This window comes from Lissotriton vulgaris, chromosome 10 (genome assembly GCF_964263255.1).
Source record: "Lissotriton vulgaris chromosome 10, aLisVul1.2, whole genome shotgun sequence".
NCBI classification, from domain to species: Eukaryota; Metazoa; Chordata; class Amphibia; order Caudata; family Salamandridae; genus Lissotriton; species Lissotriton vulgaris.
In genome coordinates this window covers 167,689,700-167,704,165 of record NC_141698.1, presented here as the reverse complement: position 1 = coordinate 167,704,165, position 14,466 = coordinate 167,689,700, and the positions used below count along the sequence as shown (strand labels likewise).

The 14,466-nt window shown below is 41.1% G+C and overlaps 1 protein-coding gene across 1 annotated transcript in view; it reads left to right on the top strand.

Moving 5' to 3' along the window:
• Positions 1-14,466, top strand: part of LOC147684909 (uromodulin-like) — a 449,835-nt gene that overhangs the window by 420,210 nt on the left and 15,159 nt on the right. The window contains exon 13 of the mRNA XM_086939737.1: positions 10,209-10,454. Coding sequence (XP_086795863.1) covers positions 10,209-10,454 — 246 coding nt within the window. The remainder of the gene's footprint in view (positions 1-10,208; positions 10,455-14,466) is intronic.

Here is a 14,466-nt window from a genome sequence, read left to right as displayed (position 1 = left end):
CGTCTTTATGCGTTCCCAATAATGGTACTCACCGGGAAGCAGAACTTGAACTCGAAGGCCTCGGACACTCGGGCGCCAGATTAATGTGGTAAATAAAATATTACCCTGTCATAATTTCTATACCTAATCAAAAGTTCATGCATTAAATGAGAGGCAGAGTCCGTGGTGTCCGATTCAAAAGGGCTTTAATTCAATAACTGCAGTTATAGGAGAATCGGGTTCCATCACCACTAAGGTTCAGGAAGGGTCGTCATCTAACGTTTATTTCACAGAGTACATCATTTATAGTTCAAACATACATTGACTTGCCTGGAAAAGGTGGAGCAAGCGAAAGAGAGAGAGATAAGAACACATAGGCGTGTAAAAAGGGCGTACATGTAGGCGTTCCCTTGATGAGTCACAGGCGTGTCATAGGTGGGTGGACATCTATAGGGGCAACTGGGACCTTTACCCTACTTGTGTGCGTATCCTGGTCATGACATGTAATGGACGTGTAACTGGGTAAGAAGGGAGGGGGCTGACTTTCATGCTAGGAGAGAAGCCTTGATGTCAGGACGACCTGTACTTCTGGTACTATCTGATATCTCGAGTTCGGAGGATGTATTATCTGACTTAAAGGTCGCTTGAGCAAAGGCTGCTCATCACTAAATGCTAGCGTGGGCCTATATTTCTTCATGCATAGCATGGGGGCTGTGGGCTTTCTATGGATGTGAGCTCTGTAAATCACTCGAACGGAGACAAAAAGGCTAGGCCCTATCTTCTGCAGGCGGAATATGTTTACCCCTTTCATTAGGCAAGAATGTGTTTCTGTGGAGCAGAGCAGATAACTGTAGGCATAATACTGTCTTGGCAGGCCAAGTTGGGCACCTCTCGGCTGAGCAGGAAGTAAGTGAGAGGTCAGGGATACATAACTAAACTGTAGCTTTCAGAATAACAGGAGGCTTGGAGCCTGAATTCGGGTCCTGGCCCTACGGAGCCACAAAACGGGTGCATCTTGATATTTAAACGTGCACCAGGTAAAGACATTGGCAACATAGGCTTAGAAGCAGAATTATCGTTTCTTTCAGGGGGGGTCTGGTAACTGACATGTTAACGTTGGACGCAAATGCAAATGCAGATACGTCATCATTTCGGCCATAGAGGGAAAATGCATGGATGTCATGCGCATATATTAAACGTTGGGGTACACGATAGGGGACATACTGGCCATATAAAATTTCATTTACCTCAGCTCGGGGTACACTTTTAGCTGCTTTAAAGCTTATAAATTTGGCCGCTGGGCAGTCACAGAGTGCCAAGATGGACAGAGGTAAAAGATAACTCTTTGCGCTGTATATGGGAGTAATATCGATGGCCCATCAGTATTCAATGAGATCTCCAACGAGCTTACGCACTGGCCTCTACCCTTACTGATTTGCGAGGACTTTAATATCAATCTCCCCAGCGACTGGTCTATCAAGGACGACTGGGGGTACAATGACCGGAAACCTAAAGTGTTTAAGGCAATAAAACAATTGTGCTATACACATGGGCCTATAGATGGATGGCAAATTTCAAATCCTAATGATCCTGGCTACACCTTTTTTCTAACCCGCATCATACACACGTAAGAATAGATTAGTTTCTGATGTCTAACTCATTTAGATCTTAGTTTCAAATTGAAAAGCTGCCCCAAATTCTTTCAGACCATAACCCTTTAATTTGTACGCTAGAAATAGCACCGGGAAACATAACCCCTAGATCATGGACATTTGAGAAATTGCTGTTTCTTGATGACAACTATTGCACTCACATGAGAGAGTGGATCCCTAATTTTTTAAAGGACAATATTGGTAGTGTATCAATTGAAGTTATGTGGGACGCCCTAAAGGCGGAGATTCGAGGGGAAACTATGCAATATTCATTAAAGGCTGATAAAATTCCCAGAGAGTCCATGACGGTGCTGCAGGAAAATCTTCGTCTGGCTGAAGAAGGGCTGATAAAGGCAACCCGAGGGAATCAAGGGTTAGAAGAAATTATTAGAATACAGAGCCTGGTGGAAATCGCAAAGGCCGCAATCACAGATATTTTTACTGCCAAAGCCATAAAAAAGCCGCAGCTCATAATGAGATGGTGTATGAGGTTAATGAGCAAGTTGGCCATCAGTTGGCTATTTGTATAAGGCAACATGCTTCAGTAAATCTGATAAGTGAAATACAGGACCCAGTGGAAGGCCAAATATCTGATCCAGAATTGTTTGCACTTTGTATGCTGAGGAGGGGGGGGAGAGACCCAGAAGAAATCCAAAGATATTTAGATAGAGGTGGTCTTGATAGGTTCAACGAGGAAGATCAGTCTACCCTGGAGGAAATCCCTAACATAGAAGAAATTTTAACTATAATCAAAAGTTTACCGAAAGGGAAAGCAACCGGATTAGATAATATACCATCTGAATTCTATTTAGTGTTTCTAGATCAGATCAAAGGTACTTTATTTGACTTAATTGTTTACATTTTGAAAGGGGGGCAGCCCTCAAACTCCTGGTCTAGGGCAAAGATAGTAATTTTCCCTAAAAAAAATAAACTTCCAGATCAGCTAGGCTCATACCGCCACATTACTCTCATCAACGCAGATTCCAAAATATATTCGAAAGTCTTGGCGAATCGAATTGCCCCTATCATTCATAAAGTCATTGCCAAATACCAGCACGGTTTTGTGCCAGGGAGACCGACTATCAATCACATCCAAAGAGTGATTACCCTGTTTGATTGCTCGGAAGTTGCAGGAGACCCTATGGCGCTGGTTCTTCTTGATGCCGAGAAGGCCTTCTATAGGGTCTCCTGGCAATTTTTGTGGGCCGCTATGTCCAGGGTTGGAATTCAAAAGGGGTTTATCCAGGCAGTGCAAAAACTATATGTTAACCCCAGGGCGATGGTAATGGTAAATGGTAGCCTTACCAAAGAGCTGATCATATTTCGAGGTACCCGACAGTGGTGCCCCTTGCTCCCCTTTGCTCTTTGCGATCTATATTGATCCTTTCATTCGCAGACTGGAAGGGAACAGAGAAATAGAACCGATTTTGTCACAGGAATATCCAACCAAGACCTTGGCTTACGCCGATGACATAGCGACCGTGACAGCTGATGCTAACATAGCTATGTCTGTTGTTGCTAGTGAGGCTAATAAATTTGGATTAGTATCGGGGTATGCGCTCAACCAGGGGAAAACACAGGTTGTGCTGAATAATAAAAGTGTGATACGCAACCCTCAAGTGGTAGATAAGGCTATATACTTGGGTATCTGCATTACATCTAAACTTGAGATAATGGTAGAACTAAACTTGATGCCAATGCTGGACTCAATGCAGAAAGATCTCTGCCGTCTAGACAATCTACATCTTTCCTTAATTGGTTGGGACTAATGCCTTGAAAATGGTCTTTTTCCCCAATGTTTTTTTTATTTATTTAGAGCTATATGCTCAGAATTCTCAGATCAATGTTTTAAATCTATGGAATGCACCTTTTCTAGTTTTATCTGTGCACACTCACAACCTCGGCGTGCTTATAAACTTCTGACCCTTCAAAAGGAAAGAGGATGTCTAGCTCTTCCAAACCTAAAAGCATGTTATTGGGCTTCTGTGTTGCTTTATAGTTGTGAACTATTACAGAATACCAGGGTTGACATGATACCCGGAAACGGTTCGCTATCCATCTTTCAGCTAATTTTGTGAAGGAAAAGCACCGGATATTTCTGGCGACATTTGCTTGACAGCTACCATAAAAAAGTTTAAAACACTGATTAGTGGGTTCAAGGCATGGAAAGCTGTGAGAAGAATGCTGGGTATAGGGCGAATATCATTTTATAGCCCCCTAAGGGATAACTCTGATCTGCCGGAGATCATTAGAGATAACTGCATGAACAAATGGGACACGGCAGGAATAACTCATATAGGGTGCCTCTTCTCCTCTGTATGGATTCAATCATTTGAAGAACTAAGGGAAAACTTCCAGTTGGACAGGCTGGACTTTTTAAAATATCTTCAAATCCGAGACTTTCTATTATGAAGGGTGGGGAAAGGGTTTTTTTCTGGAAAAATAGCCCTAGTTGAAACATTCATTCACATAAAACAGCACTATTGCAGGAATATACTCCCTTGTAAATGCGATGTTTCCGGATGATCTGGGGAAAACCGCGCAGAAGTGGCAGGGGAAAATTGGTAAAACTTTGGATGAATTTAACAATGCCTACTTAATGTCTCAAACAATTCTTATGTCCCATGACTCCATGCACCGTTTTATAAAACATGCTTTTTCCTATACTACAATCCAGATAAAATTGCCAAATGGGGGAGTGGCAAGGGGAAATGCTGCCCTAGATGTAGGTTATTCAATGCTGACTGTGTACATATCTTCTCTAAATGTGATGGACTAACTTCTTTAAAACACAACATTGAGGAATTCCTGTCTGTCGTATTAAAAAGAGATATAGCCATGTCTAGCAAAGTTATCCTACTAGGGACCACACATCCTAGAACTCCCAGAACGGGGCATGAACTCATTTTTATTGCTACGGCACTGTTAAGAATTTGTATAACTTCTTTTCATCAGTGGCTAGCTAGGCTACTAGCAATTTTTAATCTGGAGGCTGCTATTTATAAACGGAAAGGTAGGAAAAGGCGTAAAAGGGGGTTGAGAATCTGGTCTCCTTTAACTGAATGATGTCAATCCCAAAGCAATACTTAGTGATATATGATGAAGAATATTTAACTGTATGGTATTTTTTAGTATGACTTACTGCTGGGGAAAATGTAAATTGTTTATGAAATTATGAAATTATGAGAATATACAAGTATGTAACTGTACTTTCGCTTGTCTGAACTGGATGGTGGGGGGTGGGTTTGGGGGAGTGGTTAACCATTGGGAAAAACCAAATAAAGATATTTTTTTAAAAAAGGATTGGGGTTAAAACCACAGCAACAAATTGCATCCAGTTTTATGATGGTTGAAATAGGCAGAACAAACCTCTAATCTAGTTAAAATGTCTTAAAATTATAATCATAATACTATAGTGGTGTTTGCTGGGCCCAAGTGAAAAGATACTTAATAGTTCTTTCTGTTCAGTAGATAGAAGGGGAAATTAAAAAAATGTGAAACATTTCTGTTTCCTTTTGGTATTTTATGTTTTAAATTGGAGGCCTATCCAATTTAAAAAATATTTATTCTGAATTTTAGACACACACATCAGAGATGTTCCAATCCAGGAATAGTTTTTTCTATATATATAAAAACTAATGTATATCTGTCTGTTTGTCCTTTATGCATTACTACACCATTCATTCGATCAACATGAAACTTTTGGGAAGTTGTTGAGTACACTCCCGCGAAGGTTTCTGGTATAACATTTTTTTAAAGATCTGCCCCACCAGGGCCCTCATAATCTTTCAAATACTGACTTTGCAAACGGGACTTTGCAACGGTGCAAGACTTTCGGTGAAAAAGATGATGAACGATGTCATTGAAGCTACAATTTTGAATGGGAAATTCAAGGGGGAAGATCTACTGTTGCCACGTATTCCAATGATCCCAACAGATATGCCATTTGAATTCAAACATTTACAGTTTCCGGTGCAACACGCTTTTGCAATGACCATCAACAAAGCACAAGGACAATCGCTGCAAGTGTGTGGACTAGATTTGGATAATCCGTGCTTCTCACATGGACAACTGTATGTGGCCAGCTCACGTGTCGGAAAACCTTCTGATTTATTCGTGTACGCACCAGACGGAAAAACAAAAAATATCGTGTATCCACAAGCACTCGAATAAATAAATAGAATTAAAACGACACTTTGAAATGTTTTCCATATTAAAATGAATACATTTCAATAAAAATGACACAATGTAAATTGAATGTTATCATAACGAGTTTACTTAAATTTCCTTTCTTCTGAGATCGCAGCAACGCGTGACGGGTAAGCTAGTATTTATATAAACCCTAAAGCCATCTTTTAACTAGATATAAACTAGGTTTCATTGTTAAAAGTAATAAAATATTAAATCCTTTGTTTTTAATCAATCCATATTTATTTCTGACATATATCTTGATCATTTCAATTAAGCCATGGCAATGTATTTATACTGTGAAGTGTTTACTTTTAGAATTGTCATTCAAACACATAATGGCTAAAGTGCAAAACATTTGCCAAGAAAATATGCTAAAAAAACAGCAGCTTCAACTTTCAAGACCTAAAGCTATGGGGCTTATTTAGAAGCCCCTTGCGACACCCGGATGTCACTTTTCCCATGTTGAAAATTATGCATAGGTGGCGCAAGGGGCTTGTAAATAAAGCCCTATGTTTCCATCTTAATTGCTTCCGCTCTAGCATAGCTTGTCCAACTAAAAGCTTTCCTTAGGAGCTTGTCACTTGTAATCAAACCTATTATCTAGCACCATAGGTGATAATTGCTGCAATAGCTTCATTATTTGTAGCATTCACTGTTCCAAAAGACCTCCATACTTGGGGCCCGATTAAGAGTTTGGCAGTCTTCCTTCGGGCAGCCACGCCGGTGCCTCACAGGAATATCGACAATCTCAAAGTCAGACCACCCACTGGATTGCGAGTTTAATCCTGGCAGATGGTGTGTGCTACGCCGGTGCCTTTCTAAGGCTCAAAGTAGAGCCATAGAAAGACAGCGCCGTGGGATGGCTGAGGACCGCTCCTGTACAAGAAGAAATGCACCATGTCATGCATTTCTTACCATGCAGGAACTGGGGTGCAAAAATACAAGAGGGTACAACATGTGTCCCCCTGCATGCACCCCAAGCACAGAGGTACGGTGCCCCCTTATTTGCCTCACTTTCCATGGCGGGCTCACCACCTTGGATAGGGTCGCGGTTAGGCAACTCTTAATATGTTCAGTGGTGCCGCAGTGGCACCCCCAGCATATTGGTACCTCAGGCTGCTGTTCCACTGCTGCAGGATAAGGGATCCCAACGGTTGCAGCGGTCCATTGGTGGTCGAGCCTCCAAACTCCGAATAAGGCGGTGGACTGGCAGTCCGCAGACCGCGACTACGGCGGTCCAATGGACCTCCATAGTCATAATTGGGCCCTTGATAATAAAACAGAATAACCCACTCATTGCCCTCTGTACATGGCCATGCACCACAGCCTATTAATCACTATAATATAGTTATTCATCTATCACTCTTTCCACATTTTCTATGTGTTTACTCTTTCTAAGTTGACCTATTAATGTATACCATGCTTAGTTAAGTTTACTTTTGTCAAAGAGCATCATTTGGTTTTATGGAGTTAATAAGCAAATTATTTGCTTGCAATAATTATTAAAAGCTACAGGTTACCTCTGGAAATGTATGGCCAAAGTTTCCATAAATATAAGTTCACCCATATAAAGCACAATATTATCTTAATGCTCATCAATTTTTGGAGGAAATCCCAGTTCTTGGTTTAAAACCCATCAAATCTTTTTTTGTATGTGTACTGTTTTTCCCAACTCATATCTGTGCCAAAGAGTGATACTTATTGCAATAAGTAAATGCGGTATTCTAGAAGCATCTAGCTTTTTCTATAGAGTAATATAGTCTACACTATTGAAAGCAGACTTAAAGTCAACTTAATAGACCTAGGAAGTTTTTTGACAATTATCCTTTGGCCAATATAATTTAAGCCAAATATATATTGTAGTGTGCTCATTCTTTGTCGTAAACTAGGCAGCTTTGTGGGGATTGATTATCTTTCAGTCACCAAATCTTCAAGATGATGAAGGACTAGTTTAGAAAATATTTTTGAAAATGCAGCTGAATGATAAAAACCTACAGAAGGGTGGATCATCATAATTCACACTTGTATATGTAGATTTGATGTTTGAGCCTTTGCATTGCTGCCATCATACCCTTTTCAAAATAAATGTAAGCAGTCTGTAAAATATTACCACCCATAGATGTGGGTCTTGTTTTAAGACCAAAATCTGAATAGTATCTAGTCTCAGTAATAGACTAAAACCCTATTCCATACATTATTTTAATCATTTCAGAGGAAAGAAGTTTATTTGACCAGTCCTCATCTTGATCATCTTCAACTTTAATTGGTTTACTCAATTCCTGTGGTGCATTTAATGTGCCTAGGTGATCCTTCCACTACTGTTCTTGCACATGAAAACTGCTCGGTCGACGGTTCATTTAATCTGAAACACACAGCCAAAAGTGCTTACATTTGTTAAGAATTTGATTATAGAAGCTATCCTAGTCCAGGCTTTATTCAATTCCTCCATATTTCCTAATGAGCAAGGTTTGACAAGAATTCTGCTTGTGCTGGATTAGTATAAACAATTTACACAGTACATTCTTTGAGGCGACCTTAATATTTTTCAATGCTCTTTATGTTTACATTCATACTCCTGATCTAATCAGTTATTACCATGGTTACCTTTCCTAGTCACACTATTTACAGCTAACAGTCTCGAGACTGAACGCATCTTCCATTCACACCATGTAATGTCATTAAATGTATTATATTCATTGTCCCTCAAAATCACCACTGCCTTATTCCAGTGACACACTGCATCTCTAGGGGCCAGATGTAGGTAATTAATATTTACCGACTCTTAAATACAGAATTTTACCTATTCGGTATTTAAGAGTCGGTAAATATGAAGGGGGGAGATGTAGGTAATTCGATTTTCAGAATTACCGAATCGGTAGGATTCGGTATTTACCGATTCGGTAAATACCGAATCGGTATTGCCCATTGATTCCTATGGGCCATGAAGCCCATAGGAATCAATGGGCAATACCGATTCGGTATTTACCGAATCGGTAAATACCGAATCCTGCAAGGGTGCAGGGGGTGTCACTTTGACACCTTCTAGCACCCCAAATACAGGCATGTGTGCCATGTGGCACACAGACATGCCCTAAGGGCATGTCTGTCTGTCACATGGCATAGGTGTGCATGCACACATGTGCATGCACATCAGGATTCGGTATTTTACCACCCAATTGGATTGGGTGGTAAAATACCGAATCTGAAAGGCCTTTGGGACTCAGAAGAGTCCCACCTACATCAGAGTTTTACCGAATCGGTAAAATTACTAATTCGGTATTTTACAGAATCAGTAAATTTACCGATTCGCTAAATTTACCGAATCTGTAAAATGATGCCCCTACATCCCAATCACCAAATACCGGTTGGTAACGGCCGAATTCTGTGAGGAAAACTAGGAAATCATCTATCCATTAGCATATAGTCAAGCTGATGCAACAAGTCCCCTATTACATAGATTTTCAAAGCTGGTTGAGCTTTTGTGTAACAGCCGTTCATCTTTTTTAACCAGAGTGAAGGTTCTTTCAATTTTGCCAATGTCCCTATTTCATTTAATTCTGCATTATGCTGCTATACTATAATATACAAGATAATGAGATAACAAGCTTCTTACGTTTTCAAAATCCTTGTCAATTAAATTCAGTTACTCACGATTACATTATTTGGGGGAAGGTAAATGGTCACACTTACTCGAGCATCAACGCTGTATCCTGGGTGTACTCTCTTTCATTTGTTCAATAAAAAGAAATTGAAAAAAAAACACTCCACCCTGTATCAAATTTAATTGAAAGTGTTAGTAAATGTATAGCTGTAGTAAGGATCACTTATCAATTTGACATTAGCAAAATGTTTTAGCCCTCGTATAGGCCTGTCTTTTGTCCTCGCAGTAGCTGGTCTATGGAAATGAAGGAAACCATTCAGTTTTTTGAACTGATATTACAATCTACTGAAACTCTCCAGGTAAATAGCACAATAAGTGGGGTTAGGAAGCAGTTTGAGTAAGAGAGTAGCAGTAGGGTGTGAGCACGTACGAGATGCACAGAGGGCAAGAGTGTGGCGGCCACGTCTGCCAAAAGCAGGTGAAGTCGAAGTGGTCTGTAGCCATGGAAAGTAATTTCTATGTGTAATTAGACAAGATGTGCAGTGTATCTAGTATATTGTTTATCTCACACTGTCTAACTCATAGGTGATTACATGAGATATATTTACAGACAATAAGTCTCAATAGAAGTGAGTTACATAGTAAGTGGTTAGCCAAAAAATGTGGCATGGATCCAGCACTTCAGAACCTACTGTGGACACCTCTGGCCTATATCAGTATTTGATACATGATGCATTACAAATAACTTTTGCCATGAATCCCAATTTTGTATGTGTTGCTTGCAGCTCATTGGACATCAATATAGGAAGTACCGGGAGATTTACCTTAAAGATGGCTGCATACAGTGATGCATCATTCAGTTCCCCTTATGAAGGCACCGAAATACAGCTGTCCACAAAGAGTTTGCTGTACATTGGAGTGATGATTACTGGAGGGGACACATCCCGGTTCAGACTGCTGATGAAGAATTGTTACGCAACACCATCAAGCTTTCCTGAAGATTCGACTAAATATTTCATTATTAAAAACAGGTAGAAAAAGATCTCTAATTTCCTGTTTTCAGCTCACATTCCTTAATCTTTAGAATAATTTCAGAGTTCTGCTACACTAAATATTTATTTTACATGAACCAGCTGAAGGATAGAATTTGTATTTAGTGAGTCTGATGTTTGAATTATGTCATTTGTTAAATGTCTCTGATATAATTTGTACCATTTACATGTTGGTCTACTTCATATATGCTAACTTTCGGTCTAACATTACTTCTACATTTAACACCAGTGCAACAAAGAACACAATACCTATATGAAGTAAGTATGCCCATTTATAGGAGAACTGTAGACTGATCGTTAGTGGTTAATGTATGCATCTGTCATTAATGACTCTTATACTCTCGCTGCAGTTTCAGAGGAATGTGGTGGGGTATTTATCACACCTGGCAAATACGAAAACCTTGGGATGAAGCATGTGTGATAAATACCTCTTTTTCAGGGTTTTAACATGTACAATCTGTAGTTACAACACTAAATTCAGCATGTTCAGAATTTTCCCCGAGCTTTCCCCTTCATGATAGATTGGTAGTTATAGTTAGGATCATGCTTCCAGAGGCAAAGCCTTTTTTGGTTTGCTTATAACTTCCGTGCTGTTAGAGAATCTTCACAAAACTTTTCCAAAACTATATCATCCACCAAAGGTCCTTATTGTACAGTTTTGATGTGAGCCGTGAAGAGGGTACCAAGAAAAAGGCAGGGGTCCCAGAACACAGTTCCCGCATACATTTTTCCATAAGACAATTAAACTGCGAGACTGCAAAAACTACTAAAAAGAATGACACCACATTTGATAGAAATCAAGATCTTGGTCCAGCATGTGTACCTTTTGTGGTATTGTGCAAATCCATTTAGAAGTTTTTGAGCACCTAATGCTGAAAGACTTTGTGCATTTGACACCGCAAAGGATCCACCGAGCCGACAAACCTCATGATGCGATCTGATTGACTGCCAACATAACAATAGAGATGTTGTGGCAGCGATAATAGTACTTGGGACTCAGTCCTAAGAAAATAGTTTAAAATATATATAAGGTGGGAGCGTAGGGATGCCCCCCCAGGCCTGGTGGAGTGGTCCCACCTAAAGCCAAATCTGTGGCTAAAGTTTTAAAAAATTACCCCTGGGTGGCTGAAGTGCTTTTAAGGGGAGAGCACATGCAGGCCTTCTCCCGAGCACAGGCAGGCCCCTGGGAACCCCATGCCCCTTAACATGGAAGGGTAGGGGTGTCTGGCCCCCTCATCAAACCTCTACAGCCCTGGGGACCCTATCCCAAGGGCCATTATCATCATTAAGGGGAGGGGAAGCTGCTTCCACCCACCAGCACCCTGTATGGTGCTGGCAGGGAAGCCTACTGTGACCATGGGGCCATTTGGGCTCCCCTCCGGCCTCCAACAATGCAAGGATTGTGGGTTCCCCGGGTGGCACCAGGCCACCTACCATAATTCTAAAAATGCTGGGAGCCAGCAGGGGCCCTGGGGCTCTCCCCATGGCCCAAACAGCAGTTGAGGTGTGGGTTCACTGCTCCTTGAAGAAGGGACCCATAATGCCCTGCAACAGCTATTTATATTTTTATGTAGCTTGGAGATGTCCTTAGAAGGGGTAAGGGGGGCCATAAAGCATTTTGTTACTGTTATGGAAAGTGAAAGTAAAAAATGTTTATTATTTAGTTAATTAAATCCAAAACAATGGCCCAAAATACCAGATACATTGTACCATTAAAATTGTTATGGGGGGGGGGGGGCTGCAGGGCGTGTAGCAGCACCCTTAGCAAAATAAAAAAAAACTGCCAGTCTCCTATCCATGAACTCAGGAGAACTTACTATATTGTTAAAAAAAAACATCATGCTGGGGCTGTATGCTCTTCAGCTGGTGTGCAAGGCCTTCTTGTTTTTTTTTTAATGATTGCATTTTGTGGGCTGAAAAATGTAAAAAGGAAGACTTAGAGATATGGTATTTTAAAAATAACATGTCTCTGAGTCTTTTTTAACATTTTTCAGCCCACAAAATGCAATCATAGTACCAATATTTAAAGAAAGACTCAGGGTCGTGTTGATTTAAATTTTCGTATTCAAATTTTATTGCACATTGGATTGTGTTGATTACAAGGATTTACATTTAATTTGGTGATTTTAGGTGAAATATGATAGATCTGCTTTTTATATTGATATGCTCACCCCTTAATAAAGTCAATAGGCACACATTTTATATTTTGGTATTGTGACTCTTTGACAACATCAGTAAGTCTGCCTGAGTGCGGGTGCAAGACCAATAGTATTCTGTGGATGCTGGAAGGCTGTGCATTGCAGGAGGTAGGGCACTTACAGGGGGGTGGTGCAGGGCCTGGCTGCAGACCAGTTCCTACCCCAATCCCAGTGCGAGGGGTGGGACGCAGGCTTTGGATTGGCATTACATGTGGTAATGAAATATCACCTTAACTACATCTAGAAATTTGCCGAAAATACATAGGTTAAATCGACTTTATAGTTAGTTATGGTGATAATATCTTATTTTGCATTAAATATACCTTAGAAATTCAAATTCACTGAAAAAACAAATGTTAAAGGGATGTTGCAGTTACATAGGGTAATATTTAAGTCCATGAGGGGAGAGATCTCCAGCCCAAGTCCATCAGTGATTTAGTTCAGTAACACAAACAATGTAAATTATATATACCGGGCCGCAAGTTCATGCTAAACCTCACTAGCAGTGATCAGTGATAGATTTTCTGGGTCACGACGGATAGCGGCGATGGAGCTCCTTGCCACCCGAAATCTCCTGGCAATATATGGGAGACACCGGCGTTGCACTAGGCGGTGCACGTAAAGATCCCAGGAGTGAGACACAGAGCCGAGGGACCACTGATTATCCCAGCTCCTACACTCGTGACGGAGCCAAGATGGCAGCTCCACTCTGATCGCTGACACTGTCCTGTCTGCACCGGCGGCCACAGCGGTACGTGTTTTGCAGTGGAGGTGCCCCTTTCAGGCATAGATCTTAGAGACCCCCTCCCACGACTCGCCACATATACAGTGCCAGCAGCTGGACACGGACATCTGGCCCTGCCGAGAGCACTTGGACTGTCCTCGTCTATCTTTGGCTGTGGCGGTTAGTTTCAAGGGGCTGGTGCCTTCTTCTTTTTCTGCTGCTATGCTGGGACCTGGGGCTTTGTCAGCCACCACCCCCATCACCTTCAATAGCTCCTGGCTACAGCCCCAAGCAGCAGGACTAAGTTAGAGGCTTTGATCACAGGGGCCACCCTTATTACACCCACAGCAGTGAGTTCCTTTGTGAAAGATTACCCCCTCAGGGGGACAACTAAGGGTGCAGAGCAGACTGGCTGGCTCCCACTACTCCAGTATCTCTCTCACATCACTGAACCAATGACAACCTTTCCTCCATTTACAAACTCCCATACACCAGCTATGGATCCTTCATGCTCTACAGTGCCAAGCTACCCCCCCCTTCCTATATTTGGCACCCAGCACGAGTCCAAGAACAACCCCAGGCTCCTGAACGCTGCCTTCACTCACCATCATCCAGCCTTCTACTCCTACGGCTATTACCAGCTCGGGAAATACTCCAGGCCCTAGACCACCACCTGTGAGTGCAACAGCACCTCAAAGGCCTGGCTAAATGAGCACCACAAAACCCCCAGCAATGGCGAGATGTTCTTGCTCTGTAAATATGTAATATATATTTGCCCTACTATAATTGCTTCAACTTTTCTTAAAATTGAATCTTGAGTGAATTTGCAACTTGTATATATGTAACTGTAACCACTAGTGTCTGTAGTAGACGTATGTACTTACTGCCATTCTTATGAGGTTAAGAGTTTTTGTTTCGTATATTTTATGCAATTCATATACTCTAAAGTGCCTCAGTGATGGAACCGGTTCTTTAGTAAAGCACTCTAACACCTTCGGGTAAAGTCTGCGCTATATAAAAGTGCATAAATAAGTAATATCTTACTTTGTATTAAAATACTTTGAAAAAT